Source organism: Epinephelus lanceolatus, chromosome 5, assembly GCF_041903045.1.
Source record: "Epinephelus lanceolatus isolate andai-2023 chromosome 5, ASM4190304v1, whole genome shotgun sequence".
Lineage (NCBI taxonomy): Eukaryota > Metazoa > Chordata > Actinopteri > Perciformes > Serranidae > Epinephelus > Epinephelus lanceolatus.
Window position 1 is genome coordinate 24,147,393 of NC_135738.1, and position 20,556 is coordinate 24,167,948.

The 20,556-nt window shown below is 41.2% G+C and overlaps 2 protein-coding genes across 4 annotated transcripts; one reads left to right on the forward strand and one right to left on the reverse strand.

The window, feature by feature from the left end:
* Window positions 1-5,130: 5,130 nt before the first annotated feature.
* cd9a (CD9 molecule a) lies at window positions 5,131-13,228 on the forward strand. Of its 2 annotated transcripts, none has more exons than XM_033634051.2 (8): window positions 5,131-5,362; window positions 8,104-8,206; window positions 8,338-8,435; window positions 9,497-9,571; window positions 9,778-9,879; window positions 11,620-11,709; window positions 12,083-12,166; window positions 12,265-13,228. In XM_033634051.2, exons 1-8 carry the CDS (start codon window positions 5,294-5,296, stop codon window positions 12,328-12,330), a joined length of 687 nt encoding a protein of 228 aa, XP_033489942.2. In that variant the 5' UTR covers window positions 5,131-5,293; the 3' UTR covers window positions 12,331-13,228. The 2 variants fall into 2 exon arrangements, with proteins under 2 accessions (XP_033489942.2, XP_033489943.1); XM_033634052.2 differs by lacking the exon at window positions 5,131-5,362 and adding an exon at window positions 6,844-7,003.
* Window positions 13,007-18,170, reverse strand: bbs10 (Bardet-Biedl syndrome 10). 2 transcript variants are annotated; one of them, XM_033634758.2, is made up of 4 exons: window positions 18,116-18,170; window positions 16,891-17,083; window positions 15,825-16,805; window positions 13,007-15,646 (listed from the first exon to the last, which is right to left on the reverse strand). In XM_033634758.2, the coding sequence occupies exons 2-4, from the start codon at window positions 17,079-17,081 to the stop codon at window positions 14,833-14,835; spliced, it is 1,986 nt and encodes a 661-aa protein (XP_033490649.2). In that variant the 5' UTR covers window positions 17,082-17,083; window positions 18,116-18,170; the 3' UTR covers window positions 13,007-14,832. The 2 variants fall into 2 exon arrangements, with proteins under 2 accessions (XP_033490649.2, XP_078024036.1); XM_078167910.1 differs by having other exon boundaries at window positions 16,891-17,099; window positions 18,116-18,159.
* Window positions 18,171-20,556: the final 2,386 nt, after the last annotated feature.

Sequence of the window (20,556 nt, forward strand, 5' to 3'; positions counted from 1 at the left end):
ACTGTCATCTGGTGTCAGCGACGAGCAGTGCAGCGCTACTGAGACACACTGACAGTTTGACAGGCTTACAGATACGCTAGCAAGATGTCAAAAATGTCAAATGTCTGGAACAATTTCAAAACAGACCAAGATGACCCCCAAAACGTCAAGTGCCAGATATGCCAAATGAAACTGGCAAATCACAAATCTACAGCGATCTTGGCAAATCAACTGAAAACTGAAAGTAGCAGCTTAGCCGTCCTGCAATGTTTTCTTTTTTCTAGCTATTACGGCTAATGTATGACTTGCATGCTAAGAAAGTGGCTAATTGTCACATTATTTTAGATGCATCAGCTGATGTCCCTGTCTCTTATTTACCCCAGCCACCTTCAAAGCTTCAATTACTCGCAAATATTTCTCATTGAAGTTTCAAAGCCCCAAAATATCTAGGACAGCGCTAGTTTTATTCAAGCCATGACAGTTTTACAGTGAGTCAGCATGCACAATAGACCGTTTCAAACTCGACAACATAAACAATCTAAATGGGTCCCTGTGCATTTCCTGTTGGAATGTTTGTTAATGCAGTTGCTGACAAGGAAACCACAAAAGCATTTTTGTATTTTATATTTCCCTTGGTAGCTGACAGGAAGTAAATAGGGACCAAGCCTGTTGCCGTAACAACAGAGCAGCAATGAAATGTACCATAACAGGACCCTGAAACTTATTTTCCTACTGTGACATGTCACAAAATCTTCTGTGAAAAGCCCTTTAGACTGTTTTCCCAGGAGACATTTGACTTGTCATACCAAAAAGGCACAGGCAAAACAAATTTGGTTAAAGATGGCTCAGTAAGATGAGCCACCACGGACAATAATATCACCCTAGCTCACCTACTGTAATTGGAATGCCGTTATTTTTAATGTTATGATAAATTGCACCTGTGTTTTTCCTGCTATGACATGCTTCACCACACACCTGCAAACGTCTAAATAACTGACAACACCTGTGAGCAGAATATTTAAAATGTTTTAATATTAATATGTATGTATGTTTTTATTCAGTCATTCTCCAGAACTACTTATCCTGTTAGGGGTCGCGGGGGGTTGCTAGAGCCTATCCCAGCTGACATTGGGCGAGAGGCAGGGTACACCCTGGACAGGTCACCAGACTATCACAGGGCTGACACATAGAGACAGACAACCATTCACACTCACATTCGCACCTACGGCTAACTTAGAGTGGACTGTGGGAGGAAGCTGGAGCAACCACAGAAAACCCACACTGACACTGGGAGAACATGCAAACACGTCATTGCTCACCGCTGCATCACTGTGCCGTCCCATGTATGTTTCAATTTGATAATAATGCAGTTTTTAATGATGGTAATCAATGTTGGTGATCCAGTCATAATTACTAATGAGTTTCTCACTTTCTATTAAGTTATAAAGCCTGCACTTACAAATGGTACAGTAATTTATGAAAGGAAGTGGGTTTTGTACCTTTGAACAAGCCACCAGCAAAAGTCTCCTGCAAATGATTCATAATAAAGGAGTAATTCACCCACAATATGACCATTTGTAAATCAATAAGTCATGCCATGTCACCTTGACCTTTGCTTTTCTTGAATGCCTCCACAGAAATCAGTGATCATATTGATTCATTGATTGACTGGTGACCACATTTAACAACAGCAAAACTAAATCTGAAAAAATATGCCTTAACAAGCTCTCAAACAACTCGTGCAGTATAATCCAAGTCTCATTTATCCAATATACTCAGTACTTTCCAAACACATGCATTTTCACTAAAATCTTCAGAATCAGAATATCAGAATCAGAAAATACTTAATTGATCCCCAAGTGAAGACTGTGATTCATTACAGTCGCTCCCATGTGAAGAATAGAGAATTATAATAAGTAAGAGTATGAAATACAAGTGTGTAAATATAAAGCAATAAAATAAAATAGTCATGAAAATGTGCATTAAAAATGAAAATAAAATGTGCATTATGCAGCAGTGTTTAACACTAGTACTTACGATATTTAAATAAAATATGTATAATCACTGTGCTGAGGCTGTAAGTGTGAAAATTTAACTACAATACATACAGTACAGGCCAAAAGTTTGGACACACCTTCTCATTCAATGCGTTTTCTTTATTTTCATGACTATTTACATTGTAGATTCTCACTGAAGGCATCAAAACTATGAATGAACACATGTGGAGTTATGTACTTAACAAAAAAAGGTGAAATAACTGAAAACATGTTTTATATTCTAGTTTCTTCAAAATAGCCACCCTTTGCTCTGATTACTGCTTTGCACACTCTTGGCATTCTCTCCATGAGCTTCAAGAGGTAGTCACCTGAAATGGTTTTCCAACAGTCTTGAAGGAGTTCCCAGAGGTGTTTAGCACTTGTTGGCCCCTTTGCCTTCACTCTGCGGTCCAGCTCACCCCAAACCATCTCGATTGGGTTCAGGTCCGGTGACTGTGGAGGCCAGGTCATCTGCCGCAGCACTCCATCACTCTCCTTCTTGGTCAAATAGCCCTTACACAGCCTGGAGGTGTGTTTGGGGTCACTGTCCTGTTGAAAAATAAATGATCGTCCAACTAAACGCAAACCGGATGGGATGGCATGTCGCTGCAGGACGCTGTGGTAGCCATGCTGGTTCAGTGTGCCTTCAATTTTGAATAAATCCCCAACAGTGTCACCAGCAAAACACCCCCACACCATCACACCTCCTCCTCCATGCTTCACAGTGGGAACCAGGCATGTGGAATCCATCCGTTCACCTTTTCTGCGTCTCACAAAGACACGGCGGTTGGAACCAAAGATCTCAAATTTGGACTCATCAGACCAAAGCACAGATTTCCACTGGTCTAATGTCCATTCCTTGTGTTTCTTGGCCCAAACAAATCTCTTCTGCTTGTTGCCTCTCCTTAGCAGTGGTTTCCTAGCAGCTATTTGACCATGAAGGCCTGATTCGCGCAGTCTCCTCTTAACAGTTGTTCTAGAGATGGGTCTGCTGCTAGAACTCTGTGTGGCATTCATCTGGTCTCTGATCTGAGCTGCTGTTAACTTGCGATTTCTGAGGCTGGTGACTCGGATGAACTTATCCTCAGAAGCAGAGGTGACTCTTGGTCTTCCTTTCCTGGGTCGGTCCTCATGTGTGCCAGTTTCGTTGTAGCGCTTGATGGTTTTTGCGACTCCACTTGGGGACACATTTAAAGTTTTTGCAATTTTCCGGACTGACTGACCTTCATTTCTTAAAGTAATGATGGCCACTCGTTTTTCTTTAGTTAGCTGATTGGTTCTTGCCATAATATGAATTTTAACAGCTGTCCAATAGGGCTGTCGGCTGTGTATTAACCTGACTTCTGCACAACACAACTGATGGTCCCAACCCCATTGATAAAGCAAGAAATTCCACTAATTAACCCTGATAAGGCACACCTGTGAAGTGGAAACCATTTCAGGTGACTACCTCTTGAAGCTCATGGAGAGAATGCCAAGAGTGTGCAAAGCAGTAATCAGAGCAAAGGGTGGCTATTTTGAAGAAACTAGAATATAAAACATGTTTTCAGTTATTTCACCTTTTTTTGTTAAGTACATAACTCCACATGTGTTCATTCATAGTTTTGATGCCTTCAGTGAGAATCTACAATGTAAATAGTCATGAAAATAAAGAAAACGCATTGAATGAGAAGGTGTGTCCAAACTTTTGGCCTGTACTGTATACATCAATAGAATAGTTTTGGAATCTGGCTTTGAAGAGAGCACAGATACATTTCACTTTCAGTTCAGTTTTAAGTAATAAGGTTTTCTCGAAAATGCGCGTTTAGGCAGTCCTGAGCATATGACTGAATAAATTAGACTTGGATTACACTACATGAGTTGTGCAAGAGTTTGTAAATGAATGTTTTTATACAGTTTTGCTTTTGTTAACATGGCCCCCAGTCAATCAATGAATCAATATGTTCGCCATTTTCCGTGGAGGCAAGAAAACCAAAGTTTTCTTCATGAATTCAAGGCAACACGGCATAACTAGCTGAAATACAAATGGTCATTTTGTGGGTTAATTATTCCTTTAATATGTCAATAATATAGGCTTCTCTTGACAACAATCTATAAAGTAAATGTTAAATTATTGATAATAGATTTTGGTTAAGATCCTCTGCACTTCTCTCCAGGACATAGGCTACTGGTGGTCAAAGAATGATTCTGTGGTGAAGTCCTTATTAATGACTGACTATTATTAAGTAATCTAAAAAGCCATTAATCAATAATTTGGTAAGTCCCAATAAAGCCATTAGGTACAAGCCCTTTATAGTGTGTATGAATAATCATAAAGAAGAGCTCACTTTCTTTTAACTATCTGCGGATGTAAAATGTGATGTACACTAAAGCAGGACCTGTTAGGAAGCTTGATGCAAACAACAAAACCACCATGCACACAATAAAATACCAAAATAGATGAAATAACAAAACAGCAGGTTGGTCACTTTGTTTATGTGTACATGCCTGTGTGCATGCTGTGAGTCCGGGAGAGACGTGGGGCTAGCTCGCGCGGACCGGCTCGTGCACCGTGTTCATTCATGTACAGTATATGCAATCCATGAACGCGCCTTTCTTATTCTGGGGAAATTACGTCATCGCACAGCCCAGGGTGCTGCAGGAACTTGCGGTCAAAAAGCCCACCGCAGGATGCTGTTCAGGGTATTGTTGAACCTCTGTGTGCAGGGAAGACACACGCTGGGCATGGACTATTATAGGTTTCCTAAGAGAGCTGCCATTTGAAAATGCTTTCATCTGTATTTGGAGACACTAACACTAGTGCAATACAACTTGAAAATTCATCATGAGTGTTGCAAATGCTACTCCAAGCCTCTTTGTAGGAATAATATGATTATTATAGTGATGAAAATGCCACAAAAATGCTATAAAGAATGCAGTTGCATCACTGAAAAGTAATAATATTATTAAAAAAATAATACACGAATAGTGGGCTACTGATTATTTTCTTTTTATTAGAGCTCTTTTATGAATTAAAAAGGAAACCAGATGTCAAAGAATAAAGCAATAGTTTGTAAGAAAGCAAAGGAAAAGCTACAGGAGGCTTTGCTTTTGCAGTCCGTTATGTGTGGGGGCGGACCACTACAGGCGCGCACAGCACGGTGCGCGTATCAGTGCAGGCGCGTCGGCAAATAACCTCATTCTGCATACTGGCTGTTATTTAGAAGGTCTTCTATTCCACCGTGGGTTGTGAAAAAGGTGATACCAGCAGAAGTGAGATCCACAGCTCAAGCACCGCCATGGCCGCGCTGTCGGGAGGAGAGATGTGCATCAAATACCTGATGTTTGCCTTCAACCTGATATTCTGGGTGAGTTTGACGCGAAATGTATTGTTCTCACAGATAAACGCATACATCCTGTCTCTGTTTCATGTGCGTGAGGGAGACAGCTTTGCGTGCATGCGCATCCGTGTGTGAGCAGGTTACTATATGGGCTAGTGAATGAAATGATACGGTGTCCCAGATGCAGGATCGTACCGAGCGCTCACACACAGCCTCGGTTACTTATCACAGTATATTCTGAAGTGCCCCCCTGCATTATTTCTGGCAGCGGCCACCAGTGAACACAAAGTGTCCCAATACGCGTGGAGACCGAGCGGGCTGGAAGAATAATCCCCAGTGGCCAAGTGACCCAGTTCCACAGACTACACTCTGGAGTTTGCGCGCACGGCATTTTAATAATTGCAACGAGGGGGAGGGTGGGTGCTTTATTGTGTTGGAGAATGTGACTGATTTAATAATAATTAAGGCTCCTGCTGCCACACGTGACGTGAAGAGTTGCGCATGTCCTGGAGCCAGCCCGTGTGTGTAAATGAATCCTGGATATCCCATATAGGCTATTTGCGTCCCCCCTAAGCCTGCAGGGTGTGTCTTGTTGTGTCCGTTTGTTTGTGATCTCCCTCTGTGTGTGTGTGATCTGTGTGTGTGGTTTCAGATGGATGTTTTGCCCTTTTATGGAAGTTTATAATTTGTGCAGCTATAGATAGATAACCATCCATTACAAGGCAGACAGGGATTTCCCAGTGTGTGTATGTGCGTGAGAAAGAAGATGATCCAGGCATCACAACCAATGTTGGGCATCAAAACATTCAAAGATGCAAGAATATAGTAAGTTCATACCCGGAAGACGACACTAAAGTGTAACCCAAACAATATCTTGCCCATCATATTGAGTTAATACACATATAAATGCAGATGTTCCCTATTTGCTATTTGTGTTGGATTAAACAGGAAGTGAAGATATGACAAACAGGTCATAACCCTGTCCATGCAGCCACAGATCACATGACACAGATATCTGATCTCAGCTCAGCCTGGACACAACAAGAGTGTCGGTGCACAGCTTTGTGTCAGCGCATCAAGAGCAGGATTTACACACCTCGCTTTCAATAAAAACAGCTTCTGGGAGTAGGAAAGGGAAGTAATCATATTTGAGAGCAGATTATTAACTGTAGTCACACACAGTTCAGACAGCGGAGCAGTAAATATCCTGCTAGACAGGTATTTTAAAAAAGGGCTTTATGTCAACATGCCTCGACAGAGCCCTCTTTGCTGCTACCTCTCCAGTTCATAACACCCTGTGTGCCCACATAACCTGCACAGATGCAGTAGTTAGAGACACAAACTGTACATGCATGAACATGGGACAAAAACAGAGGAAGGAACCCTGGCAGGAATTCATATCACACACACAGTGGGGGTCAGTTCGTCGGCTCTCTTGCCACTCCCTGACTGTATGATCAGGTGATTGTATGAAGGCGTGGTATTGAGAACGCTTTCTCTTTCCACCACCCTTTTTAACTGACACCATTATGCTTCACCTCCACCTGGGAAGAAGTTAGTTATTAAACACTCACAGCGGCGCAGTGTGTAGACTGAATCAGCATGGCTGTCGCTGGGGGAATCAAGTGTGTGAAATATCTCATGTTTGTCTTCAACTTTTTCTTCTGGGTAGGTGTGCTTTACTTTTAATGGTGTCTTGTTGTGTTGTGTGTGTGTGTTTGAGAGAGAGTGAGGGACAGGTGGAGAAGCTTCCCCGTCAAGTATTACACATTTACTGTACACCTTTGTGCTAAACCATAATCTGCCATTTTGTTAATATAATGATACATAAATAAGATTATACATACAAAGGTATACATAATGAAAAGAGTCGAGGAGCAGTAGAACACATGCGGAAACACGCACACCCTCTGACTAAAACAGATTGCCAACTTCCAGTTAGGCTCTGTGGTTAAAAATTCACTGACCTATCTATATTCACACGCCTGTAAGCGCCTGTGTGTGCACTTTATCTAACATGGCACCATGCACAGACATTTACAATGTAAAATACAGACTGTATGCTTCTTTGTTAGCATGCTATGTTTGTGCTGATGGATTCACATGCTACTTTGTGTCAGTATTAAATACATCTGTTGATGAATCAGGGAATGTGTGAACAAAAGCAAAGGAACCTTGTTTTTTCTCTCATCTCATTCTGCTAGGTGAGACTGGTCTTGTTTTCTAGGTCCACGTATTGCACACAGATACATTCACATGCACACCTACACATAACAGCATATCGTGCTCCCCATCAATTGCTTAAATACCACTACAAGATCTGATTGGTGAAGAGTTACAAATGTCTGTCTCAAGAACGATCCTCGTCAAGAGTTAAAACCCCCACTGGAGACGACATACTGGTGGTGGTGGTGAAGAGTTAGATATGACATGACTGTGGAAACCTCTTCCTGGACTGAGAACTGAAACAGAACGTAAAGATGAGGCCTGAGGAAGGCTTCCAGATGGGGCCTGTCAGTGCAAATTTGAAATGACAACTGGAAGCAGCTGAGAAAAGAGAAAAAAGCTTTAAAATTAAAGACAGTGACAAGGTAACTGTTAGCTGGTATGGTAAAATCATAATCAGCTTTATTCGTGGGGAAGTTGCATATAAAAAGTATACTTCCTGTCCGAAATTTTATTGCACTTAATTTCTCACTGTTACACTTTCTGGTATGGGTGCTATAATAACACTATAATATGAAAATCTACATGTTTCTGTGTTCCAGCTTGCAGGCACTGCTGTCTTTGCTATAGGCCTGTGGCTAAGATTAGACCCAAAGACCAAAGGCCTGTTTGAAGGACCAGACTCTCCATATGTGTTTTACACAGGTAAGAAGCTTCAGTCTGTGAGCTGGAATGCTATCTATTATCATTTAAGCGAACGTTAAAGTTTTAGAGAGTTTTATGTGAGCTCTGCAAAACACTAAACACGCCTGTATCTGTTCTCTATGTGTGGATAGGTGTATATATCCTGATAGGAGCTGGAGCACTGATGATGGTGGTGGGTTTTCTGGGATGTTGCGGGGCCATCCAGGAGTCCCCCTGTATGCTGGGACTGGTTTGTACCACATTTTTATTCTTCACATAATTCTCCCTTCTTTTGACTTACAGAAACAGTGTGTAAGATTTAGGGGTTTTAATAGCGTCTAGCACGAAGGACTGCAGTTTGCAACCAGCTGAAACTTTTCCCGGGTTAAATATCCTTCAGTGTTCATTGTTCAGGAGGTTTTTACAGGGAGCCTAATTATTCGCAGAGGTCTCTTCCTCTCCAAAACAAACGGACCAGGTGATCAAAACTGGGAAAAACACTGAATAAAGCGGTTTCATGTTCAAAATCAGTGTTTCTCCCACACTGTTTGGCACATCACAGGCAGGCTGCTCGCCCAGCACCAATTAATTTGTGCCTACTTAATTTCTGACTGGGCATTCAGGAGGTTTTTATCAGGAGCCAAACTATCCGCAGAGATTTCTCTACAAAACAAATGGACCCAATGTTTAAACCAGTAAAACAGAATACAGCAGTTTCACATGTAAAAAGACAGCGTTTATATGTAGATAGAAATGGCTCATTCTAATGAAAACAATTATTCTTATTGTCAGGTATAATACACTTAAGTGAAAATATTTATTATATTTTTGCCAATCTATCCCCCTAAATGCTACACACTGGACCTTTAACAAAACATAACATTTAACCTCTTTACGACCAACCGTTTCATTCGCTGTCTGAGACTTTTTCATTTTTGTGGTGCTCTCACTCAGCAGCACTTGTTATCCCACTTAAGCGAGTGTGGATTGTGGACTGACCTTGGGCTCACAAAGAAATATGAGCTACATTCATCATTGTTTACTGAATGGTATCAAGGCCAGAGAAGAGTCTGTAGATTTCCCTGTACTTGTTCCCCCCCTCCTGCCCTCCCTACTGCCTGCCCGCCCTGTCTGGCCCTAATCTTCTTGTACTAAATCTCGCAGGAGGAGGAGCCTATGTAAATTGGGTTCAGCTACACTTGAATGACCTTACTTGTCCACACATGCACGCAAAAGACATGCGCACACACATGCATGGAGTTACACATTCACACAATTGGCTGTGTTTAATTTTGTCTCTCCTTTTTGCAGTTCTTCTTCTTCCTGCTCATCATATTTGCCATTGAAGTCGCGGCTGGAATCTGGGTGTTTTCCAACCAAAGCAAGGTAATTGATAGCTTTCTTTGTATAGTTACAGCCTTTGTATATACCGTAGATAAAGAAGCACATTAAAGGCAATAAAAAAAAGCACCATGTAGAAAAAAATACAAGGCAAAAAGTAACATAAATCACACAATAATAGGTGCGGCAGTGAAAAACAAAGTATACGAAGTATATAAAATTGCTTTCCCTGGCTTACTGCTGTGTTGCAGGTGGTGAATGACATCACAGCGTTCTACAAGCAGACCTACAACAATTACAAGACAACAAATGACGAGCGCCTCAAAGAGACTCTGCGGGTGATTCAAACAGGGGTGAGCCACGTCTGCTTTTGTTTCTGCTTCTTTCTAATACAGACGGACTCTGTAAAAAGAAACTTGGCACCAAAGTTGTTTTCAAGCAAATGCAATGTATTCCCATGGGAAGTTATTTTTGACACCTAGCAAAACTTTTTAAAACTCTCCACATGAAGTATTGTCCATAATATTTAAGATGATTAGAAGCTGCAAATTCAGCAAAGTACCTTAACAGTTCAGCATTTTAGAAAATGGACTCATACATTTTTTGTTATTGCTAAAGCTGAGAGGCAATTAGTCTATAAAGAGTGTAAGGAAAGGGAACCAGCCAGACTCCAAAGGTCAATAACAGGCCTACCAGCACCTCTGTAATTCACTAATTAAAGGTCCTGTGTGCAGGATTTAAAGGGATATATTGGTAGAAATGGAGCAACGCCTGCGAGCTAGTTCAGGCAGTCAATTCGAGCTGCACTGATCCATACACACACATCATATGTCATTCTCCATATGCCATCTACAAAACACACCCTCCCAATTTGGCAGTCTAATTAAGCTGCAAAATCTTCCCAGCTCTCCCTTTGCCTCGTGTATGCCGCTGCTGCCCTGCATCAGTACTGCTGCTTGCTCTTTCAGCCCCACCTCCACTCCAGCATCTACCTGCAGGCTCCAACGGGGGGGGGGGGGGGGGGGGGGGGGGTATTTAATGATCACTCCCCAATATCTCATGTAAACATACCTGCGGGGAGCGATGAGGCCGGAGTCTAGACACCAGACTCTAACGGTTAACATTTAAAATGTGAGTTATCTGACTGAAATATAATAGGTGTGTTTTCTTAAATTTATAATCACCCGAAAATAAAAATAGTTGTTTTTTTGTTACCATAGACTGAGGCATTTATATCGATGTAGCATGTCCATAGAGTTTGTCATGTTTTACAGTCAAGTTTCTACAATAGCCCAGAACGAAAACCAAACACTGGCTGTAGATAACACCATTCATGTTTTTGCGTCAGCCACTTTAGTTAGCAGCCCCTCCACAAGAAGCGGCATTGGAAAATCACAGATTTTTTTTAATGTGAAACTGTTTTATTCAGTGTTTTTATCAGTTTAAATCGGCTCATGCTAAAACCTCCTGAAAGTCTGTATCAGAAAAAAGGTGAGCAGTGAGCATACATTAGCAGGTGCTGGCCTTGCAGCCCATCTGTAACAAGCCGAACAGCACCAGAGAAGCATGAACATGATTTATCATGTTAAATTGAATTAGTCAGCGTTTAACCAGTTTAAATCCCCCGGTCCGATTGTTTTCAAGAGGAGGAGACCTCTGCCGATAACTCCGCTCCCGGTAAAAACCTCCTGAACAATGGACACTTAAGGAATCCTTAGCAGGAGTGGATGCTTGGCACATGGGAGAAGTAGCTGCAATCGTCACTGCTAAATGCCTCTACTGTAAATCCTATGAATCCTGCACTCTACTCCTTAAACATGTTTTATGTTGTTTATTTTGTGCAATAACTGTAATGTAAATTTATTTTTTGTTGTTTTAAATTTACGAGGTGCAGTAACTATTTCTTGATAAACAACACTATGTATGCATACAGTACCTCTGTGCAGTGAATCTCCTGGTTTCCTGCTGACCTCACTGTGACTTCAGAAAAAAACTGAAACAAAATGTTGAACTATTCCTTTAAAACACTTAGGGATATGTGTTCTTCCTTCTGCAGCTCATATTGTTCTCTCTGCCTTTTTGTATGTTTTCAGCTGAACTGTTGCGGACCAACTGGTACTGTACTAGACACTGACAAAGACACCTGTCCCCGGGGAGAGCCACTTGAGGAGCTCATTACTAAGGTACAACTACCCTGAATGTGTGTATAGATTGGATGCCAACACAGCCGAGTACTTCAGCCAAGAAATGCAGAAACAAAAAAATAACATTTCAACATGAGAAACGATCCAAAAGATCTGACAGATGCCAGTCATGCTTGAGGCTCTGTGAGAGCTGGGGCGATTACTGTACGTCAAATACATAATGATAGTGTGACGCGTTATCAGTCTTCCCTTTGCAGACTAATTTCTTCAACTGCCTTGCAGTGTTACTATGGCAACAATGGTTTACCAGAGCTTGCATGCTCTCCAGCTGTCTGTTATGTGTGCCATACCAGAAGTCATGTTCAGCATAGGTTTAAAGAAAGCTGAAAGGAGTCATGCCTGTGTGTTGCAGAGCTGCCCTGACGCCATTGATGAGGTGTTTGACTCCAAGCTACACATCATAGGAGGAGTGGGCATCACCATTGGCGTCGTCATGGTAAGTGTGTGATTAACTTATCCCAGTGTCTGCTGGGGGATGAACAGAGTGCAGAGATGAGCTAACACAAGTAATGTACATCTCCCTCTGTCTTCCAGGTGTTTGGGATGATCTTTAGCATGCTCCTGTGCTGCGCCATCAGGAAGTCTCGGGAGGTGGTGTGACACCCACCACCACATTCTGGAGCCCTTGTTAATGTTGCATGATGTCATTCCTCGAGTCACATGACTCTCCACTGCCAATAGAAACACTGCTTGTTCAAGGGGGGATATCTAAGCTAGGCCGGGTACAGATATTTCTGATTATTACATAATACTACATCAGTTATAACTGTGCCGCTTACACTTGGGCCCACCTTCCTGGACTAGATAGATGCGATGTGGTTATTAGGCCCAACTATAGAATGGGTGTCATCTGTGCTTCAGTGGCAATGTAGTACAGAAATGTGTAATTTTGTGGTCATTTGATTGAAATTAGTGTTTGTGAACTGCTAATTATCTAAACAAAAGATCATATTATTGTATGCTGATCACATTTCTATTGCTATCACTCGGGGTCACCTACCGGCCAGAAGAGTCATGGATCAGGGCCATGAAAAAGGCAACCACCACCACCACTTCAGCACAGTACAGCAGTAGCCAATGAAATCCTACAGTCCTTTTTGTTATAACACCGACGTCAATCCATGGTGACTAGTAGCCAACTGAATGCCGAGCTGTGAACTGCAGTGACTGTGGTTTCTTCCAGCTTGGTATTGAGAGTAGCATTTTGGTTCCTTCATTGTGGCATTTCATTTGTTCCTTGTCTTTCTTTCTCCACCTCCTAACTCGACCTTTCTTAAAAAAAAGAAAAGCCTTTAATTTTTTGTCACTTTTTGTAAATGTCTTCTTTTTTTATTTGTAAAAGATTTATACACTTAGGTGGTTGTTATGGTACATGTGGTTTGATTGTGTATTTTATAATGTTCTTTTCATTTTACAGAGATTGGGTTGATTTATACCATGTGCACTGTTTCACAGAGACAACAATTAATGAGAGGCAAATAAACCAAAATATACTGACTGAGCTGACTTTGCTGGTACTATATTAAGGCACGCAATCACTCGCACATACACAGTAGGGTTGCACAATATGCAAAAATAATATTTTTTGCATTTATTTTAACCCAAGATTTAAAATAAATGATGATGATGTGATTTTTGCTGAGGTCTGTACCAAAAAAGCATGTTTCCTTACATCTGGATTATGATTTGTAGGCCAGGGCATGTCTGTAGCACCACAATGCTTCATTTATACTGATATGTTTTGACACATTTTATCAAAAACTTGCAGCTCCTACGATTTGGATCTCTTAGCCATATTGTGATTTCAGTAGTATTTTGATTAACTGTGCAGCCCTGATACACAGACAGAGTCAAATGAGCTGTTATTTTTCATTTAGCCTATTTACAAAAGGTCACTGGGTGAAGTTAATTCACTAAATAGCAAAATCTTTACTATTAAATTGACGCAGTATCAAACTGACTACTCCGTGTGTTAGAATTAGCTGTGTAGGATACAGGGGGCATGTAAGGGTTAGAAGGGTGTAGGTGCCTCAATAACACTGAAAACAACATCCAAGTTCTTTTCCATGTGCACCGTGGAAAAAAACATTCTGTCTTTTCCCTCCAGCTTCACCCTCTTTTGATATTTGCGCTCATCAAGAGTGACTCATGTAGAGTTTGATCCGAAGCCCAAACAAAGCCAAGACCTGTCTTTGTTTGTGAGTCATGCCATGACAATTAATTTATGGAAAATTTGTGTTCAAAACTAAACGCACACTGATTACAGTATACGGTGCACGATTATGTATGGCGGTGGGCCTAGTTATTTCTAATGAGTCACCATTTCATCAAAAAAGAGGTGAGAATAGAGTTAGTGTTCCTCTGATTATAGCACGAGGAAGTGCACTTTGATTTGGTTGTTGACAGCCGGGTGTTTCCCTCTCAGACACCCCACCCCCACTATGGAGATAACGCTGATTATAAAAAGGAGCGTGTATACATGCGTGACGACGTCTCCATGTTGTTCTGTGTGTGTGCCTTTTATGTAACAGAATGTGTTCTGGCCAAGGGAAGAAGGCAGGAAAATTGAGATAAGGAAGAGAAATGTTGAAAAATAGGAACCATGATGAGAAGTGAAGAGGAAAGAGGCCAACGTCAACACTGACTCACTCACACTACTTCACATTAACACAGTAGATAAAGACTAAATTATTTGATAACAACTTCACATTCTTTCCTCTGCACAGAGTAACGCTAAGTTGTTTGATGTTTTCTTTTTTACTGTTATTGCCAAACCTAGCCTTGATTCAGGACAGGTTGGTGCAGAACCACCATTACATTTTATTGGCCCATAAACAGCACCACACAATAGTACTGCCATCAATGTAATTTATTATCTCAGTGGAAGTATAAACCTGCATTACAAATACGCATCACAAACATTTTGTAGTGAGATAAATAAATTGCTTTGAAAAAAAAAATACTGTGGCCGTACAAAAATTAATGTAGCAGTCTATATTAAAGTGCAAATTATTTCCTCCAACTTTTGAATGATACCTGAGTAAGTACAGAGAGAAACTAGAAACTGAGTTTATGGCTTTCATCTCGGGGCACAATACAATCTCAATCTTCAGCCTCGTCCTCTGTGCCCTCCCAGGAAATGTTTGCAAGTCTGCGTGACTGAGCGTGTGAGGCAGTGCATGTGTGCAGCACAGTATCCACATGAAGAAGACTTGAGGCACACTGCAGCACGGCCAGAAGCAGCTTGTATTTACAGGAGACAGATTCAAGGCCCAAGTGCGACATAAAAACTTTTGGTGGCATGTCAGCTTCTCTACAACAATGTATGCTTAGTTTATCCTCCTCTAGAGGAAATTCGCTTTTGCCCTGATCCTGTGTGGGGATTGTGTTGCGTTCTTGTTTGTATACAAGGCCAAAAGGGTGGGAATTATTTTGAATAAAACTCAGGAGCCTAGTTTGAATTTGCAGGAAATGTCTCAGGCTGTGGGAGTAAATCTGTCGGGGAATGCTAAACAGAGCATTTGCCAAGAGCTGGCAAACAGCAGGGATATCCATATTTGTATCATCAGAAACTGAGCAGCTGCGGCCATGTTGTAGGAGGACATGGTTTAAGAGGAACTCAAATGTCCCACCAGCAGGTATGACACAGCCTGGCTCCAACACACACTGCTGGAGGAGAGGTGCATTAGGGATCTGATTATCTGTATGTAAAGATGAGCTTTTGTCTGTGTGCAAGGTCCTCTTTGATGCTGTAGGTGCAGTCATACTCAAGGGCTCCCAAGTTGAAAGTAGCATGCGGATGGCATCTTGAAACGCACATGCATACTGGTCAGTTTGTCCTTCCCCTGCTCCACAAATGACCAGACTACAGGGTGTGACCATGACCTCTGAATCATGGAAAGCCACATGGACATACCTGTGAAAGAGAAAAAAAGTTTAATTTTGACTTCCATAATTCAAACCACATGAAGAAGATATTGTTAATCAAAGCTCCATGCAGATATATATAATCCATTATTCTTAACTCTTTCTATAGATATATGTGGCTATGTATGCACAGTATATGAGATAGAAAGTCAGACATGATTTCATACCTATGGGCTCCCAGCAGTATTGGTCTGCAAAAGGTCAGTATGGCAACGTGCTCTGGTTCAATCATCAAGCAGTCTGAGACAGGTGTGGCCCCACTTAGCTGGGCAAAGAGAGACAGCTCATCTTCACTGACACATTCCACAACGCACATCTCTGCCTGTGAGGCTAAAGCCAGGACAGCAGCCGACTGTTTCACTGCAGACAGGACCACAGAGACACCCAGACTCTGCAGCTTTGCAATGACACACTCGAGTGACCTTTCTGCCCAGGCACTAAACTGCATAATATTTCTCTCCTTCCTTGAATTCTCCTCCACCCCGTGCTCTCCACATCCCAGCTCCAGCACTTCTCCCGCACTGAGCAATTCTGGTTGCAGATACCCAGTGAAAACTACAGCTTTGATTGGCTGGTGGTCAGTCTGAGGGCAGGATGTAGCAAAGTCCCTGTGAATGACCTGCCCCTCAATCAAACGTGAGGAACTAATAGGGAAGCCTGATACAGGTGTATGCAATGCAGGGAAGTTGTCATTTACAAACTGGAGTGATGAGGACGGTAGGTCATTTTTAAACTTACAGTGAGCGAGCAGTTCACAGGTGAGGTCACTAATAAAGTCACAGTGGGTGTGACCCAAACGTGAATGAAAGAATGATGCCAGCAGCTTTTGAACGCTGTGAGAGTTTGTGTGCCCAGGTGATTGTGTCTGTGCAGTTAAATCCTCCCACGAAAGAAAGTATCCATGCGGGCCCACTCCCTTGACAATGAGATCATCCAGCTCCTCCAATGAAAAAGCCAATATTTTGTCAGCCAAGTGCCTGGCAGTGGCAGCCTCTGCTGCTTCCCTGGAGTTATAGGTGTGAGACAGATTAGGCTCCTTGCAAGCCATTGTATGAATCATCCGTAGTAATGACGCCAGCAGCAGGATAAAGGTCTTAGCTCCATCGCCTGTTACAGTGCTGTGTTTCAAGACACACTCCACCACCATCCTAAAATAGAAAAACACACAAACACATTAAAAGCAAAAGTGTGACTTGACAAAGACTATCATAGTGAAAAAGTGGAGTGTGTTACCTGGCCAGTGGATGCTCCAGTTGTAGCGCAGTGAGAATGCGGGTCCCGCTGCGGCTCAACATCGCCTGTCCGGTGTCTCGGGTGAACAGCACCTGTCCTCCTTCAGGGCCAAAACTGCGGAGGATGACTGACTCCAACACACACACAGTCTGCAGAACATGTTCCAGGTGAAGATGCTCCATTGATAGCATTCCTGAAAGGCACACAGGCTAAGGTTTAAAAAAAAAAGACAGGCAGGAGTTTCAACTATGAATTGAAAAATTTTTTTAGAAACAAGGCAACAGACCCAGGATTTATGTAGCAGAGTCAACAGATGTCAATTTTTGTTGCTTACATCTCATGTTCTTGGTTTTAATTATTAATGAATTCCTGCTGTGCTGAGACAGCCTGACTTTATTTGCAATTTACAGAGTGAGTATGAATTATTCATAATAAATTATCTACTACTAATAACTACTTCTACTAGTATCTGTTCAAAGTCTAATATATATGCACTGTGCTCAACCTAAACAGTGATGTATCATTTTTATAACACCCTGATATTAATACTCAGTTTATGTACATTCAGTGTGTGTAGCTGACAAACTTTATGTACACTATATGATATATTGCATGCTTGAATGCAGTGTGTGATGGTAATGGAAGATTTACACTGCACGCTTACATTTACCAAGAATCTTCTGATAGAAAGATGTTATATTACACTTTGTAAGCTTAAGATCTACAAGTTGCTATGGTACAAACTTTTTATAGAGTTTACATTTGACTAACCGTCTGTGGATCTTTGTTAACCGGTACCTGTAACCAGCTGTATGTACGTTAACCATACATACTGTACAAGCCCCAAATACATTCACATACACTGTAAATACGGTAGCATAATGTCTATCAACCATGAATACAGCTCTAAGACAACAAGAAAGGTCCCTTCATATTACAGTGCTACTGAATATTACGCTTTTCATAACAGTGTCCACCGACACCAAATTCAATCAACGTAAGTGTAAACACACCTGTCTAACTCGTAAGTTAACGCTACGTAGATAACGTTAGCATCTGCTTGCTAGCTAGCTAGCTAGTTAGCTAAACCAGTGCGGTGAAGTTGTTTCCGGCTGAGCTTCTTTTATCACAAACCCTTGAAATGAATTAAAAGCACGACTCTCTAGCTGCTAAAAAGAAACTATTCCTTCCCAAGAAAACAATACTTCAGTCAGAGAAAACTCACCATCAGTCCAACACGAACGCTTTCTCCGTATCCTAGAGACGAGGCTTCTTCTGTGGTTTGCTGCGCAGATGTAATTCAGATCAGAGATGACTACTGCCACCTAGCGTGTGAAAGCGTCAGTTGCTTTCTATCTCCAAGAACACTGGTACACACACTACATATGCAAAAGTGACTGTGCAGGGATGTTCCCTTTTTATACGCGTGTGCGAGTAGGTAGGATGTTGGTAGTAGAGAGTCCTTCCTAGCATTAAGTGAACACACACTGGACCAGGCTAATGAGTATCCCCAGGTGTGCACCATAAACCTTCAGCAGACTGAGGGGGTTTCAGGATACTATGATAATTCGGGCACTCTCTAACATCCAGTGTGTACAATTTGAACAAATGTAAGCAGTATTGTCAAATTCGCGTGACTTTTGGTGCGAATATATTTCTGGATTATACTTAAAAAACAAACAGGTAGGCTAAATGAAACTAGTGTGGCACTAAGTGCTCTATCACTGCTATAAATGATCAAATTAAAAACTATTAAAAAAAATCTATAATCTCATTATTTGGCAGTGGACAATTGGAAAGTGTAAATTATGAGGTTTCTGTCTATGTTTTTTATGCTTGAATGATAAAAGCTCTTAGAGATATTACTCCAAATACATGACATATTTATCTAAATCCTGCTGCGCTCTCATTGAGAGGCCCCACCTTCACATCCAGCAAATCGTGCACAAAGAATTGTGGATACTTTCTACCTGCTGAGGATACACACATGCATCCTTGAAAATTCTCTGAATGAACGACTCTGTCCTCAGTAGAATTTGAAGGATCCTTGACATTGGAGCAGTCCTTCGGCGGGATTTGCTTACATAGCATCCTTGAATTCTGCCACGTAAGAATCCGTCCTCGACTGTGAGAAACACCCAGGGACTAGTCATAGGAAAAGCAAATGAAAATAAACCGATAACATTAATGATGGCTCTGTTCCATTCTGTGTGCCAGTGAGCTATTCCAGTGAGCCATATACACAACATGAGGGCCTGCCATAAATGGAATGCAGCTATCATTAATATTATTAAATACACCTGTGCTTCTCCTACTATGACAATGTCTGCCATGAAAAATGCCTATCTCCCTGCCTTTACAGGGCTGATAATAGTGCAGAAAAATCCATATGCAAATTTGCAGCACCACAGGCCTTTTGACAGGTCACATTAAAAGCACAGATGATGTAAAGAATAAATTAACGTTAGCTGAATTCCCTTTAACTCTAGCTTCTGTGTCAGGGTTAGTGTGCTATTCAGCAAGCTGGCAAACTGTCACGTCTTGCTGGGAAACTTGGAAAGATCGAAGCCATCGTTAATGTTATCACTAACACCTGTGCATTTCCTACAAGGACATGCCAAAACAGCTTTAAAAAGGCCTTAAGTGGGGTGACCTCTGGCTCAATAGGTGCGCCCAACCTGAAGGCTGAGTCCTTTGCAGCAGCACGGGCTCGATTCCAACCTGTGGCCCTTTGCTGCATGTCATCCCTATTCTCTGTCCCACTTTCCTGTCGGCGTAAGTACAAACATGTCACCTCTAAAAAATACACTTTATTTTTAAGTACAGTGAATTTCCAACACAGACCTTTTATCTTGAAGTGCAGTTTTCTGCTGTAGATTAAGTGACTACTGGACAGCAACTTCACAGAGAATCAGCTCAACAAAATGTCCAAGCGCAAGTATGATGCTGAATGTATTAGACTGTGGGACCTCAAACTAATGACTAAGGAGAAATCTGGACCCCATGGGTGGACCAGTTGGGAACCACTGGTTTACAGTATATCCATCTATTAGCCAAAAGGCCACAGAATATATAGAAGAGTATACCCACTTCTTCCTCTGTAATGTAGCCATCTACCTACTTGTACAATCACCTCATAAACTACAACTACACCTTCTGTTTATAGACATATTTAGCATCCTTAGATGAATTCAGTCCTAATAATCACAACACCAGAATTTTTAATAATATTTCTAACTTTGAAATTGTGTGTCTGTGTATATACGTCTGTGGAGCAGCCTGCCTGAAGACCTGAGGGCCGCAAAGAGTGTTAAAAGCAAACTCAAGACATACCTTTTTAGCCTGGCTTTTAATTGAACTGTCTTTTATTTCATTTTATTATTATTATTATTATTTTATTTTTCATTTATTTTTATTTATGTACTTATTTTTATTCTAATTTTTAAATTTTTGTATTTCTGATTATTGTGTATTTATTTATTTATATATTTATTTATTTAAATCTGTTTTTTTAGCTGTTTTTTTCTATTTCGTTACTTATTTATTCATTTTAACTTATTTATTTATTTACTTATTTATGGGGGGTATTGTTTTCATTGTGTGGAGCACATTGTGTTGCATTCTGTTTGTACGAAAAGTGCTATATAACTAAATAAAGTTTGATTG

Excerpts from the sequence above, each read along its gene's own strand:
- cd9a (XM_033634051.2), top strand. The coding sequence starts at position 5,294 with ATGGCCGCGCTGTCGGGAGGAGAGATGTGCATCAAATACCTGATGTTT. Across the intron at positions 5,363-8,103 it reads CCTTCAACCTGATATTCTGG|CTTGCAGGCACTGCTGTCTT; the intron begins GTGAGTTTGACG and ends TCTGTGTTCCAG. Across the intron at positions 9,880-11,619 it reads TGCGGGTGATTCAAACAGGG|CTGAACTGTTGCGGACCAAC; the intron begins GTGAGCCACGTC and ends GTATGTTTTCAG.
- bbs10 (XM_078167910.1), bottom strand. Across the intron at positions 16,806-16,890 it reads CTGGAGCATCCACTGGCCAG|GATGGTGGTGGAGTGTGTCT; the intron begins GTAACACACTCC and ends TTTCTATTTTAG. Across the intron at positions 15,647-15,824 it reads ATACTGCTGGGAGCCCATAG|GTATGTCCATGTGGCTTTCC; the intron begins GTATGAAATCAT and ends TCTCTTTCACAG.